Source organism: Diabrotica virgifera, chromosome 2, assembly GCF_917563875.1.
Source record: "Diabrotica virgifera virgifera chromosome 2, PGI_DIABVI_V3a".
In the NCBI taxonomy this organism is placed as follows: domain Eukaryota; kingdom Metazoa; phylum Arthropoda; class Insecta; order Coleoptera; family Chrysomelidae; genus Diabrotica; species Diabrotica virgifera.
In genome coordinates this window covers 238,837,250-238,849,822 of record NC_065444.1, presented here as the reverse complement: position 1 = coordinate 238,849,822, position 12,573 = coordinate 238,837,250, and the positions used below count along the sequence as shown (strand labels likewise).

Below are 12,573 nucleotides of genomic sequence, written 5' to 3'. Positions count from 1 at the left end.
CGTTTCAATAATAAGGACTTTGAACCGATGAAACTTACAGATCATATAAACAATATATACACGAGTCAAGAAACTTGTGAAGTCGTTACGATTAAGTTCATTTAAGATACTAATTAGGGGGTGATTTTCTCGATTTTTTTACCAAAACCAAAAGGGACTAACTTTATTTTGAGCGTAACTTGTTTAATTTTGATGCTAGAAATTTTTTTTATAAAACAAAAATGAAGCTTTTTTTAAACACTTTAAATAAGTTTAAATGAGTTTTCCCCGAAATGTGCTTCATTTTTGGTCATTTCACGTTAAAGTATTCCACTTGGAATTTGACGGATATGAACCTATATTTCATTAGCTATAACTCTGCTTCTACTAAATAAAAAACGTGATATATTCACTATTTTTTTAAATTTTTTATAGGCTATATTTTTGCTAAGAATGCTTTTTCGACAAAATACTTACAATTTGAGTTATTTGCGAAAAACCGTCTAAAAGCGTGGTTATTTTGTTGAAAAAATTAACATATTCACTGCCAAATAACTCGAAAAGTATTGACTTAGTGAAAAAACTCTATAGAACAAAAGTTACTTTAAATTAGCCAGTTTACCCATTTCCTGACTTTGTTTGGACGAATATTTTTTAACCCCCAAGAGGGGGTGAAAACCACCCCCAGGGCAAAAGCACATATCGGCACAATATCACTTTTTTTCTTTGACTTGTTAGCTGTGTGTATGCCAAATTTCATGTCAATCCAAGCGGTTCTTTAAAATTTAAAGGTTTTGCAATATTTTACCGTTAATGAATGGACTATTGTGATATTATACCCGATTATTTTTTAATGATTTTAACTTCTAATCGTATAGTAAGATATTTGATCACGTGTTTAATTCTGTCCAATCCGATTAAAATTATACTGAGAATTATCTACTGTAGAAAATTACCGATAGAATTTTTTAAGTAGATTGTTTCTGTTTAATGGCAACCAGTTTCCTAGTTTTGACAACTGTCACATTTAAGAAAATATCCATAATATACGTATTAAACAATAATCTTACGAATATCACATGACAGTAAGAATAAATAAGAAAATAATGCTTCATTTTTACGCAAATTTGTTGTCATTGGTTGTACATTGATACAGACAACAAATTTTCGAAAAACTGTCGCATTATTTTCAATTTATTCTCACTCTCTTATGATATTATACCCGATTATTTCATTCATAGGAGATTCTGACCAATAGAAAGTTACAGAAATAAAAATTAAGGTGATAATTTTTGATAATATCCCGTCGTTAAGTATATTACGTCAGATGCCCTTCGTTGCTACGAAAAAATACATTCAGTGACATTAATGACAATTTATTAATGTTTTAAAAATTATAAAAGCGATGACTTTCAATCGTCAAATATCTATAAAAACTGTGTGTTTAATGGTACTAATTTGTACTTACATAAATAATTTACAATAAAATTTTGGTTTTGAACAGTTTTATTCATGAAATAATCGCAACAAATTGCACTCGAGCTCTGAAATTAATATAGAATTTTTGCTCTCGTGACACTTTGACCTGTCAAAGTGTCACTCGGGAAAAATTCAATAATTTCAGAGCTCTTGTGCAATTACTACTGATAATTTTTGATAATTTCCCGTCGTCAAGTATATTACGTCAGATGCCCTTCGTTGCTACGAAAAAATACATTCAGTGACATTAATGACAATTAATGTTTTAAAAATTATAAAAGTGATGACTTTCAACCGTCAAATATTTATAAAAACTGTGTGTTTAATTGTACTAATTTGTACTTACATAAATAAATTACAATAAAATTTTGGTTTTGAACAGTTTTATTCATGAAATAATCGCAACAAATTGCACTCGATCTCTAAAATTAATATAGAATTTTAGAGCTCTTGTGCAATTACTACTGATAATTCGATGAAATAAAATCAGTAGAAATCAGTACAGATCAGTAGAAAATTACAATGGTTTTGAATCGTCGTAATGGAAACCAATATCGTCGTCGTGGTAACCCATTATATTGAAAGTTTGGTTTTGACAACCTTGCCAAGAATTAATTTGTGTATTTTCACTACTAAATAAAAATTGATATAACTCTATTTTTTGTGGCTTTTTTCCAAACGTACGGCCCTAGAAAAAATATTGTTCCTAACTCATGCGGAAAGTGTCTTCCCCGCACTCGACTGCTTTCCCGAACTCCGCTATCGCGTCGTTCGGGTCAACAGCAGTCTCGTGCGTGAAAGTATCACTTTCCGCACTAGTTAGGAAAATAACTATTTCAGCAATGCAAATAATCAAAACCGGTATAATTTGACTTGAACTTTCAAATGCGGTAAGCAGAATGGCTATTTTATTTGTTAATCAAAAGTTATTCGGGTTCAAAAATTGCAATTTTTCGATTCTTTGAAAGTTCAACCGCGTTTATCTCGAAAACTGTGCACTCTACGAAAAACTTGTAGGAACATGTTTTGCTTAATGACCCAAAAATACAAAAAAATGTTTTGTTTTGCGAAAAATCGCTGTTATGTAATTCTGCAAGTTCTTTGTTTATAACAATCTTATCGACATCCGGATCAACTGTTACCCAAAAAATTCGTGTTCTACGGGTGAAAATAGATAAAAAAACTTGGCTAAGTCCATATAAATAATAAAGGAAACCGTTGTACCCCCTGGCGACAGCACTATAATATATCTGCTGTAAAAAATAAAAGTGCGTAAATAGTAATTGAATTCATTTATACAATGAAAATGTTAAGTTTAGTATGAATTTAGTTAGAGTTGTCCTTTGAATTTATTAAACTCCTTATCAATTCCTCTTAATTACTTATTCATGAAACCGTCAATAATATTTAAATAAAATTGTAACAAAACAGCAACTCATCTTGAATAATAAACAGTTCTTGGCGAGATTTTTATTTTATTAATACATACTAGTTCTTTTTCATTGTCAATGTCAATATTTTTATTTATTTCTTTTTATGTGAAAAATTCGATATGATATTAAGTTTAGGGGACCTAACATAAGAAATAAAAGAACTTAAAATTGTACAAAAAGAATTTAAAGTAGATTAAAAAAAATTGGCGAGGTCAAAAAAAAGGTGATGTTTGATGGATTCGACCTTTACTTGATGGGCCTGGTTAGTGATATTGCACTTTAAATCGACAAGAAGAAGAGACTAAAGAATCACGATTACGTAGAATTTTACTGATTACTGACTAGTAAGAATTTTAGAAATTATATAGATCAGCTTAACAGGCCTCAGGGGCCAAAGGCTTCAATGATTTTCTTCCATTTCTTTCTGTCTTGTGCTAGGTTTTTCCAATCTTGTACCCTCAGCGACCTCAGATCTTCTTTTTGTACCAGCCTCCGTGTTTATTAATTCATTGGGAACTCTTCCTTCTTCCATTCTTGCTATATGCCCGAGCCATCTTAATCTTTGAATTTTGGCGAGTCTTGTTATTTTTGGTTGTCCATATATTTGCATTATTTCTTCATTCGTTCTTCTTCGCCAGATATTCCCCTCTTTTAGACCTCAGTATATCCTTCTGAGGATCTTTCGTTCCCATCTATCTAATTTTACTTCCATGTCTACTTTTTCCAAGAAATTACTTTAAGAAATAAATCACATATAATTCTATTAATAAATAGGTATATTTAAATGTTCTTCCTCAAGGAAAAATTGTTAATGCCATGATTTATATAACTACTTACCATTTTAATAATTTCTGGATAAACAGGCTCAGTAAGAACACCCCGTCCTCCAGTTATATAATCCACCAATTCATTCAAGGTACATCTTTTCACCTCTTTGCCCTTTAGATCCGCCACTGGATCCATAAAATCAAATGCTACACAGCACTGTCTAAGTTTACGTATGAACAGTTCTTCTTGTTCAGATGCTGGTACATCTGAAATAAACAAAAAATAATTTTAATTTTAAGAAATACAGAAATCATTCATGTAAAAAATGACCTAGGATACATTTTTATAATAAAGCGAGAATTTTTTTTGTGTGTGGGGGGGGGGACACTTCTACAGTTTTTGACTTGTAATCGTTAATAACACTATTCATTCTCTAGCAATTCTTTTGAAAACTTTGTAATAGTATATTGTACAACAAGTGAGAAAAAAGACATATTTCTCACGAGCGCAGAAGTTTGATGGCACGAGCCGAGGCACGAGGCGAGCGCCGCAAATCAAGCGAGGAAGAAATATGTCATTTTCTCATGTGTTGTACACTGTACTTTTTCTATGAATGCGGTTTTGTCAAGAGTTCAAACTTCAAAATTAAATAATTTAGGTGCTTTTAGGTATATTATATGCATAAATTATACATATAATATAATATATATTAAATACATATAATATATGTATATTATACAGTATTTAATATTCTTAAAATTTATGTACCTTATTTTTTTAAAATTCTAATTAGCAGTTATTTTTGAACAGTTTTGAAAGGGAATTCCTGGTATGTTTTGCTTGAACACATTTATTTGACAACATTAAGGCCATGGGTACATAATTCGCAAATATTTTACGGCTATCCCTACCTTTTCTGTCTTTACATGACAAATTACGTGTAGTAAAATTCACAGTGGTATGGATATGTAAATATTACTAGAATGTCATTCTACTTGACAATGTCATAATTAACTTGAAGAGATGGCTTTTGAATGTTCTTGGATAACTGATATTTTGTATAATTGCAAATTATTAATTCAGTTAATAAATGTGATAATTTTTCCACAAACTATGTATTCAGTGATTGTAATAATTTATATGTACAACAAAAACTAATACTCAATCGAGAAAAGAGGAAAAGTGTTAAAGTGATTTTTTAATAATTTATTGTTACTATGGAACGCTTACAATTTTGAACATCTTTAACAACAAAATACTTGGATCACAGAATATATCTTGATGTATTCTCTGCTTGAATCTTCCATAAATAATACACCATAAATAACTTTTTATGAAGTTCACGTCTTAAATCAATTATTTATCAAATACACTATAATATATCAATATTATTTAATCAACAATTCAAAATATTCCCAATTCATGTCAAATATTTAAAATTGTCACTGATTGTCACTGCCTGACTGACAATATGCTGACAATATTCTATTCGACTGAGTGCGTTGTATGACAAAGATAGATTTGGAAAATATTACCACGGACATTGTGTTCATTTTTTTCGAATCCTGAAAAAACCAATAAATATTTTTGAAAAATTTAAACGCAGAATGAAAGACTAAATTATTACCGAGGGCCAAAAGTCCCTTAGAATATAAATAAAAAGTTTATTTTGAATGAGATATTTGATATTAAAAATCACACTAAATTTTCTCTTAGTTTTTCACCCCTGTAACCTATTAAAATAAACATTATAGAAGTTCTCAGGGACTTTCGGCCCTCGCTAATAACGTAATCTTTCATTTTGCGTTAAAATTTTTCAAAAATACTTATTAGTTTTCTCAGGATTCGAAAAAAATGAATCCCCATTTGAATAGCATTGCAGCCGAAAATACGTACCCATCACCTTAATTGTGTTTGTATTGTGCATGTTACCATGGAAACGGCGATCATAGTATGGAAGACTGTAGGAGAACCCGTGAGAAAAAATATTTCTCACTGCAATGGCCGACTTTTCTCACTGCATGAGGAATTGTTCGTTTTGAATGTATGTAAGTAGTGAGAGAAATTGCACATTGTATAGCCTCCATAGAAAAGTTATTTTTTCTATGGATGCTATGCAATATGCAACTTCTCTCACTACATACATACATTCAAAACGAACAATTCCTCAGACATGGAGAAAAGTCGGCCATTGCAGTGAGAAATATTTTTTCTCATTTAAAAAATAAGGTATATAAATTTTAAGAATATTAAATACCCTTAATGTATTTGGCATGGAGAAAAGTCGGCCATTGCAGTGAGAAATATTTTTTCTCATTTAAAAAATAAGGTATATAAATTTTAAGAATATTAAATACCTACATGTATATGTATTTTATTTCAATTTATGCATATAATATACCTAAAAGCACCAAAATTATTTAATTTTGAAGTTTGAACTCTTGACAAAACCGCATCCATAGAAAAAGTACAGTGTACAACACATGATAAAATGACAAATTTCTCCCTCGCTTGATTTGCGGCCCTCGCCTCGTGCCTCGGTTCGTGTAAACAAACTTCTGCGCTCGTGAGAAATATGTCTTTTTTCTCACTTGTTGTACAATATACTATTATTGTTGCCGCTACAAAATTAAAATGTTTAAAAAATCATTCAATCAAGATGACTCACAGACTTACTTACATCCATGCCGACGCTTAAACGGTACAGTTGCCATCAAGTTATTGCAGAAACCTTAATCTTAATCATATTACAAAGGCATTTATATTTGAGTGGGTGTCGTTAAGTTTCAAGAGGTAAACATACTGAATAGCAGGTATGATAGTTAAATGTACAATAGATTAACATTTTATTACTTTCTACCTGTGCAAAAAAGTTAACCACACCACTCAAATTCAAATAACGTAATAAGCTTAAGAATAAGGTTTTCTGCAATAACTTGATGGCAACTGTAATCATATCTAGCCACTTAGAAACTAGATTTTAATGTGTTGTGTCAGTAATTTTAAACAAGAAATTTAGAGAGGAAACTGTCACTGGGAATTTTCCTGTAGGATCAAATTGTAATCAAACTATTTCGAGTTCGTTGCAGACATATTGTAGATAGCTTTTTTAAACTTCGAGTTGGTTTAGAATGGAAACGTTTGTCCTATGAGCTGTACAAGGTATGCTCAGTCTTCTTCTCCAGCACCACATCTTAAATACATCAATTTTCTGGCGCCCAAGTGCGCGAAGAATCCAAGTCTCTGTCATGTATAGAAATATTGAGAATACAAGGGCATTCACCAGTCTTATCTTGATATTTTGAGAGGCAAATCTGTCTTTCCAAACTTTAGTTAAGCGACTCATCGCATTTTTTTGCCCTACCAATACGTGTCCGAACTTCTGCTTCACAGTTACCATCGTTAGTTATACTAGACCCGAGATAGACAAAGCTGTTTACTATCTGGTATTCCTGTAACATGTTAGTCAGTTGAATAGTGTGGAATCTGTCGACTACCATTATTTTTGTCTAAGTTTTATTGGTTGTATTAAAAAAAGGGAAGGATCGCTTATTTAAATCATAGAAAGTTCTATGATGTGAAAGGGTCTTCATGGACAATGGACAAGAAACAACAAACAAAACTGCTTCAGTCATCAAGCTATGAAAAGGATCTTTCTCATAGCTCCAAAAAAAAAGACTCAGCTAGGGCTCTGCTCGCTCATCCCTTACTCACAGATTTATTCTTACGCTTAACTCCACTTCCTAAAAAATAAGTGGTTTCATCCTATTCATTGGGGCCTCGAATACTCAATATCTCTACCTTTGGGTGGATTGTCGGCGGTATTGGATTCTGACATCCTCCACAGTCTTCGTTACCATCATTGGTCCTACGGCCTTAGTTGAGCCTAGACCATACTATGCCTATTTCTCCATTCGGTCCTACTCTTTACAGCTTCGTGCCAATTTGTCGCAACCGACGTTTTTTGGCATGCTATTCCACACCATCGGTCCATCTTAATCCTGGTCTACATCGTATCTAATTATCCTGGATTTACCCAATAGAGTACGGTTTGCCTGCAAGGTATCTACAGATAAATCACCAAGTGGATAGAAGTATCGGCCGACCGCGCAAAAGTTGGAAGGAAGTATCAATCCGCCAATCAACAAGCCGAATTCCTTATGAGGAAGAAAAAAAATAAGCCTGAATATTAAGAGTGAGAGATGGCAATAAACTTTCCAACAACTATGATCTACTGTTCTTTTCTATGTCTCAAGAACCACAATGCACGGTCATCATGTATGACTCTAAGGGTAAAAACATGCCGAAGATACATGGATGAGCGCGGTGTATGTGGCGATCGCGATCGAGGTTTACATCGATGACGGAGAACATACCGAAGATACTTTCCGTATCCTGTTTTGGCATCGACATCGCTGTAAACGGCGATGCAAGGTCGCGAGGGTGAACGGGTGACACATCCTTGGTATGTGCGATCTCATAAGAAAATTAAGGTTTGTTTTGATATCGATGTAGCGACCGCGATCGCAACCTACACCGCGCTCATTCATGTATCTTCGGCATGTTTTTACCCTAAGGCTTTGTACATATGAGGACGGTTTGCCAGCGGTTACGTCGCGTTTTACCTGTCTTACCTGATATCACCCTAACGCCGCCTTTCAAATTAGTTACTAATGAAAACAGGTAAAACACGACGTCACCGCTGACAAACCGCCCTCATATGTACAAAACGTTACAGACAAAATATGATATTGTATTTAGATTTTATATACTTGTACGCGTAGTTATTTTAGATTATATGACTTTTAGATGTATTTAAATAAATATTAACTTTACCGAATATATTTTACATATTTTATATCTAAACAAAAATATAACACGCCCGATAGTATACCTACAGTCTACAACTATTTGTTTGACAAACGTTTTATACAGGGCTAGTCAAAAGTCCGTATCCCCCTTGTATCTTTTCAACGATTATACCTATAATAGTGAAATTTGGAGGGAGGAAATAAACGGACGTAAGCACAGACTATATATATACTTATAGACGTTTCACGACCATGTTAATCTTTCGGATCGAATTAACGCCATCTCTTGATTGGAATGGGAACTAAATTGACAAATTTTAGTTACGTGGGAATTTCAACTTATAAATTTTGCGGGATTTTTGATGAAATTTCGCAGGAAATTAAAACAACAGAAAGACAATTCAATGTTTTATTCAATATTTTACTGAAAACTTCAAATATTCCAATTTGTTTTCAAAATGCTAAACACTACTGCCATGTGCCACGTGAAAGCACTGATGTGTAATATTGAGTTGAATGAAAATTTTTGAAAAAATCTTGTAGGATGATTGTTTAGATAAATATTACCTTATAATCTTTTACAAACTTCCAAAAATATATAGGCCAGAAATGTTGATGACACACTTGTCTATTGGAATAAACTGTTTCAGGATCTATTATATTGTTTTTTTAAATGTGGAGAAACAACACGGGATGATCAATGTAAACTAAAAATTCTACTCATAAAAACGGATGGTTAATAAAATTGATTAATATTGTGATTAAATCTAATTAAAAACGTAACACCACTATAATAAAATAATTAAACCACAAACTGTAAAATAAAAAGTAAATAACAAATGAATTTAATTGTCAACTGTCAGTTGTTAAATATGACAAGAAAATTGACTGACAGCGACATCTCTGGATTGGAATGGTAACTAATTTGCTGTCTTGACCTTGACAATTTACGTGAAACGTCTATGAGTATGTATGGTTTGTGGACGTAAGCTTCTTAACTAGTCATGACAGGTGACGTAATAGTGACAGATGACGTTACAGATCCACTGTGACCGATAATTTTAAATGGGACCTTATGGCAAGTGATACCTCGTTTGAAAGGTATTCAAAATACCTATTCAGTCATACTAATTTTTTTGGGTTTTAGTTGATTTTGATTTTGGTGAATAAATTAAATAAATATAATATTGTAGTTTCGCATTTAATTAATAAAAATTCAAATGTCCGCCTATGGTTTTTTTTATCAAAAAAGTTGACGTTTTTTAATTCTCTAGTACTTTTTACGTCAACGTCAACCTTTTTGACAAGTAATCATATGCGGAATTTTGAATTTTTATTAATTAAATGCGAAACTACAATTTTATATTTATTTCATTTATTTATCAAAATTAGCTTAAACTCGAACAAAATTAGTATGACTGAATAGGTATTTTCAATACCTTTCAAACGAGTTATCACTTGCCGTAATAGTCCTGTCGCCAGGGGGGTACAACGGCCTCCTTTATTCAGATGGACTTACCCAAGTTTTTTTATGTATTTTGACCCGTAGAACACGAATTTTTTGGGTAATAGCCACTTTACACGATGCAACTAATTGCGCAATTAATTGCACAATTTCTTGCAGCAATAGAAATTGCATGGTGTCATACGCGAATTGCACAGAAAAGCTGCAACTCCTTGCTGCAAGAATAAGTTGCAGCTAAATAGAACATGTCCTATTTTTCATGCAATTTTTTCTGCAATTTGGTTATATTTTTAGTAACTTTTAAGGCTACAGTGTTTGTTTTTACTTTTCTGCTGTCAACAAATAAAAGATTTTGATGACATTGAACTTCTGTCATCTTAAATTTCAAACCAAACAATTTATTAACAAAACTAGAGGAACTTTTTACCAATTTCACGCTTCACAGATAATTTTATTCAGGTGAATAACTTTAATTATGCAACATAGGGATTAAAAAAAACTATTTTATTTCTTACAACTTGTTTCCTTTTGTAAATGAATAATATGTATTACATACTTGGATTAGGTATTAATTGATTTTGTTATACTTAATACATAATATTATAATTTTCTCAAATTATAATCTAACATCTTTAATCTAATATCTGATCATTCTACTCAAAAAATTACATTTAATTTGTAAAAACAAACATAACCTAAAATTTATGCTATTTTGTCAAAGTTTCTGTCTATTTCATGTCAGTTTATGCAATTGTTTGCACCGTGTAATCACTTTATTGCAGAAAGTTAGTTGCAACTTATTGCACAAGTTCTTGCGCAAGAAATTGTGCAATTAATTGCGCAATTACTTGCATCGTGTAAAGTGGCTATAACAGTTGATCCGGATGTCGATAAGATTGTTATAAACAAAGAACTTGAGGAATTACATAACAGCGATTTCTCGCAAAACAAAAAATGTTTTTGTATTTTTTGGGTCATTCTAAGCAAAAAATGTTCCTACAAGTTTTTTCGTAGGATTCATAGTTTTCGAGATAACCGCTGTTGAAATTTAAAAAAATCGAAAAATTGCAATTTTTGAACCCGAATAACTTTTGATTTAAAAATAAAATAGCAATTCTGCTTACAGTATTTGAAAGTTCAAGTCAAATTATATCGGTTTTGATTATTTTCATTGCTAAAAATTAATTTTTTATTGTTAAAGAAAGCTATAAACACATAGTGTTTCCCGTACCTTATACATGCGTTTTAATATATCCTACGTAGATATTGCCTCGCTTGCACTTGTACCTACTCTACCTACTTGTTCGATTTTAAATGAGAAATCATTGAAAACATCACTCACGCACTAGGTGTTTATTAGTGTTTATAGCTTTGTTTAAGAATAAAACAATTAATTTTTAGCAATGCAAATAATCAAAACCGATATAATTTGACTTGAACTTTCAAATTCGGTAAGCAGAATTGCTATTTTATTTTTTAATCAAAAGTTATTCTGGTTCAAAAATTGCAATTTTTCGATTTTTTGGAAGTTCAACCGCGTTTATCTCACAAACTATGCATCCTACGAAAAAACTTGTAAGAACATTTTTTGCTTAGAATGGCCCAAAAAATACAAAAAAATGTTTTGTTTTGCGAGAAATCACTGTTATGTAATTCCTCAAGTTCTTTGTCTATAACAATCTTATCGACACCCGGATCAACTGTTACCCAAAAAATTCGTATTCTACGGGTCAAAATACATGAAAAAAACTTGGGTAAGTCCATCTGAATAAAGGAGGCCGTTGTACCCCCCCTGGCGACAGGACTATAAGGTCCCATTTAAAATTATCTGTCACAGTGGTGCTGTAAAGTCATCTGACATAATTACGTCACCTGTCATGACTAGTTCAGAAGCTTACGTCCGTTTATTTCCTCCCTCCAAATTTCACTATTATATGTATAACCGTTCAAAAGATACGAGGGGGGGTACGGACTTTTGACTAGCACTGTATAGTGTATAGTTTGATCTGTGGAAAATTTTACACATTTTCAGACATACTTATTGCTTAAATTTTATGTTCAACTATTAAACACTTTGTTGATGTTTACAAGCAATTAAAACATTAAGTTACCTAGCATAGTACATTGGTGATATTGATAAGAAAATCAAAAGATGCATTCCATGTGATTCATGCATAATATAATGAATCACATGCAAAGGATTTAAAATACTTGGAACTTAAAACAGTTGCAAATTTTCCAATGTTTTTATTAATCAACTGATCTATGAATAAAATTTCAAAACATGTTCGCATGTGTTATAATATATGTGTACTAAAATGGAGATACCTCTTTTAGACCAATGTACCACACAGTTTTTAACTCCGAATTCCATCAACATGCATCCAATTTATTGAAATTTTAACAGTAAGGGATACCTAGCAAAATCTACCCTATGCTATACATTTACTCTATGACTGGAACCCACCCCAACCTTTGGGAAGGGAACGTTTAAAAAGAAATCCCACAGAACCTTGGAGCGGTAGGTCGAGTGAAATATAAAAATGTAACAAAAAAAGATAAGAACTGAAGACGGGTTTCAACCCAACCTGAAATAGATTCAGCACAACGTGAAATAGCCAAATTTCTCTAAAAATTT

At 32.0% G+C, this 12,573-nt stretch overlaps 1 protein-coding gene across 5 annotated transcripts in view; it reads right to left on the bottom strand.

Annotated features, from left to right (window-relative positions):
- LOC114328533 (serine/threonine-protein phosphatase 2A 56 kDa regulatory subunit epsilon isoform) overlaps window positions 1–12,573 on the bottom strand; it is a 148,160-nt gene that overhangs the window by 69,260 nt on the left and 66,327 nt on the right. For all 5 annotated transcript variants that reach the window (XM_050644401.1, XM_050644402.1, XM_050644400.1 and 2 more), the window contains exon 2: window positions 3,729–3,925. In XM_050644401.1, the coding sequence (XP_050500358.1) occupies window positions 3,729–3,925 (197 nt within the window). The remainder of the gene's footprint in view (window positions 1–3,728; window positions 3,926–12,573) is intronic.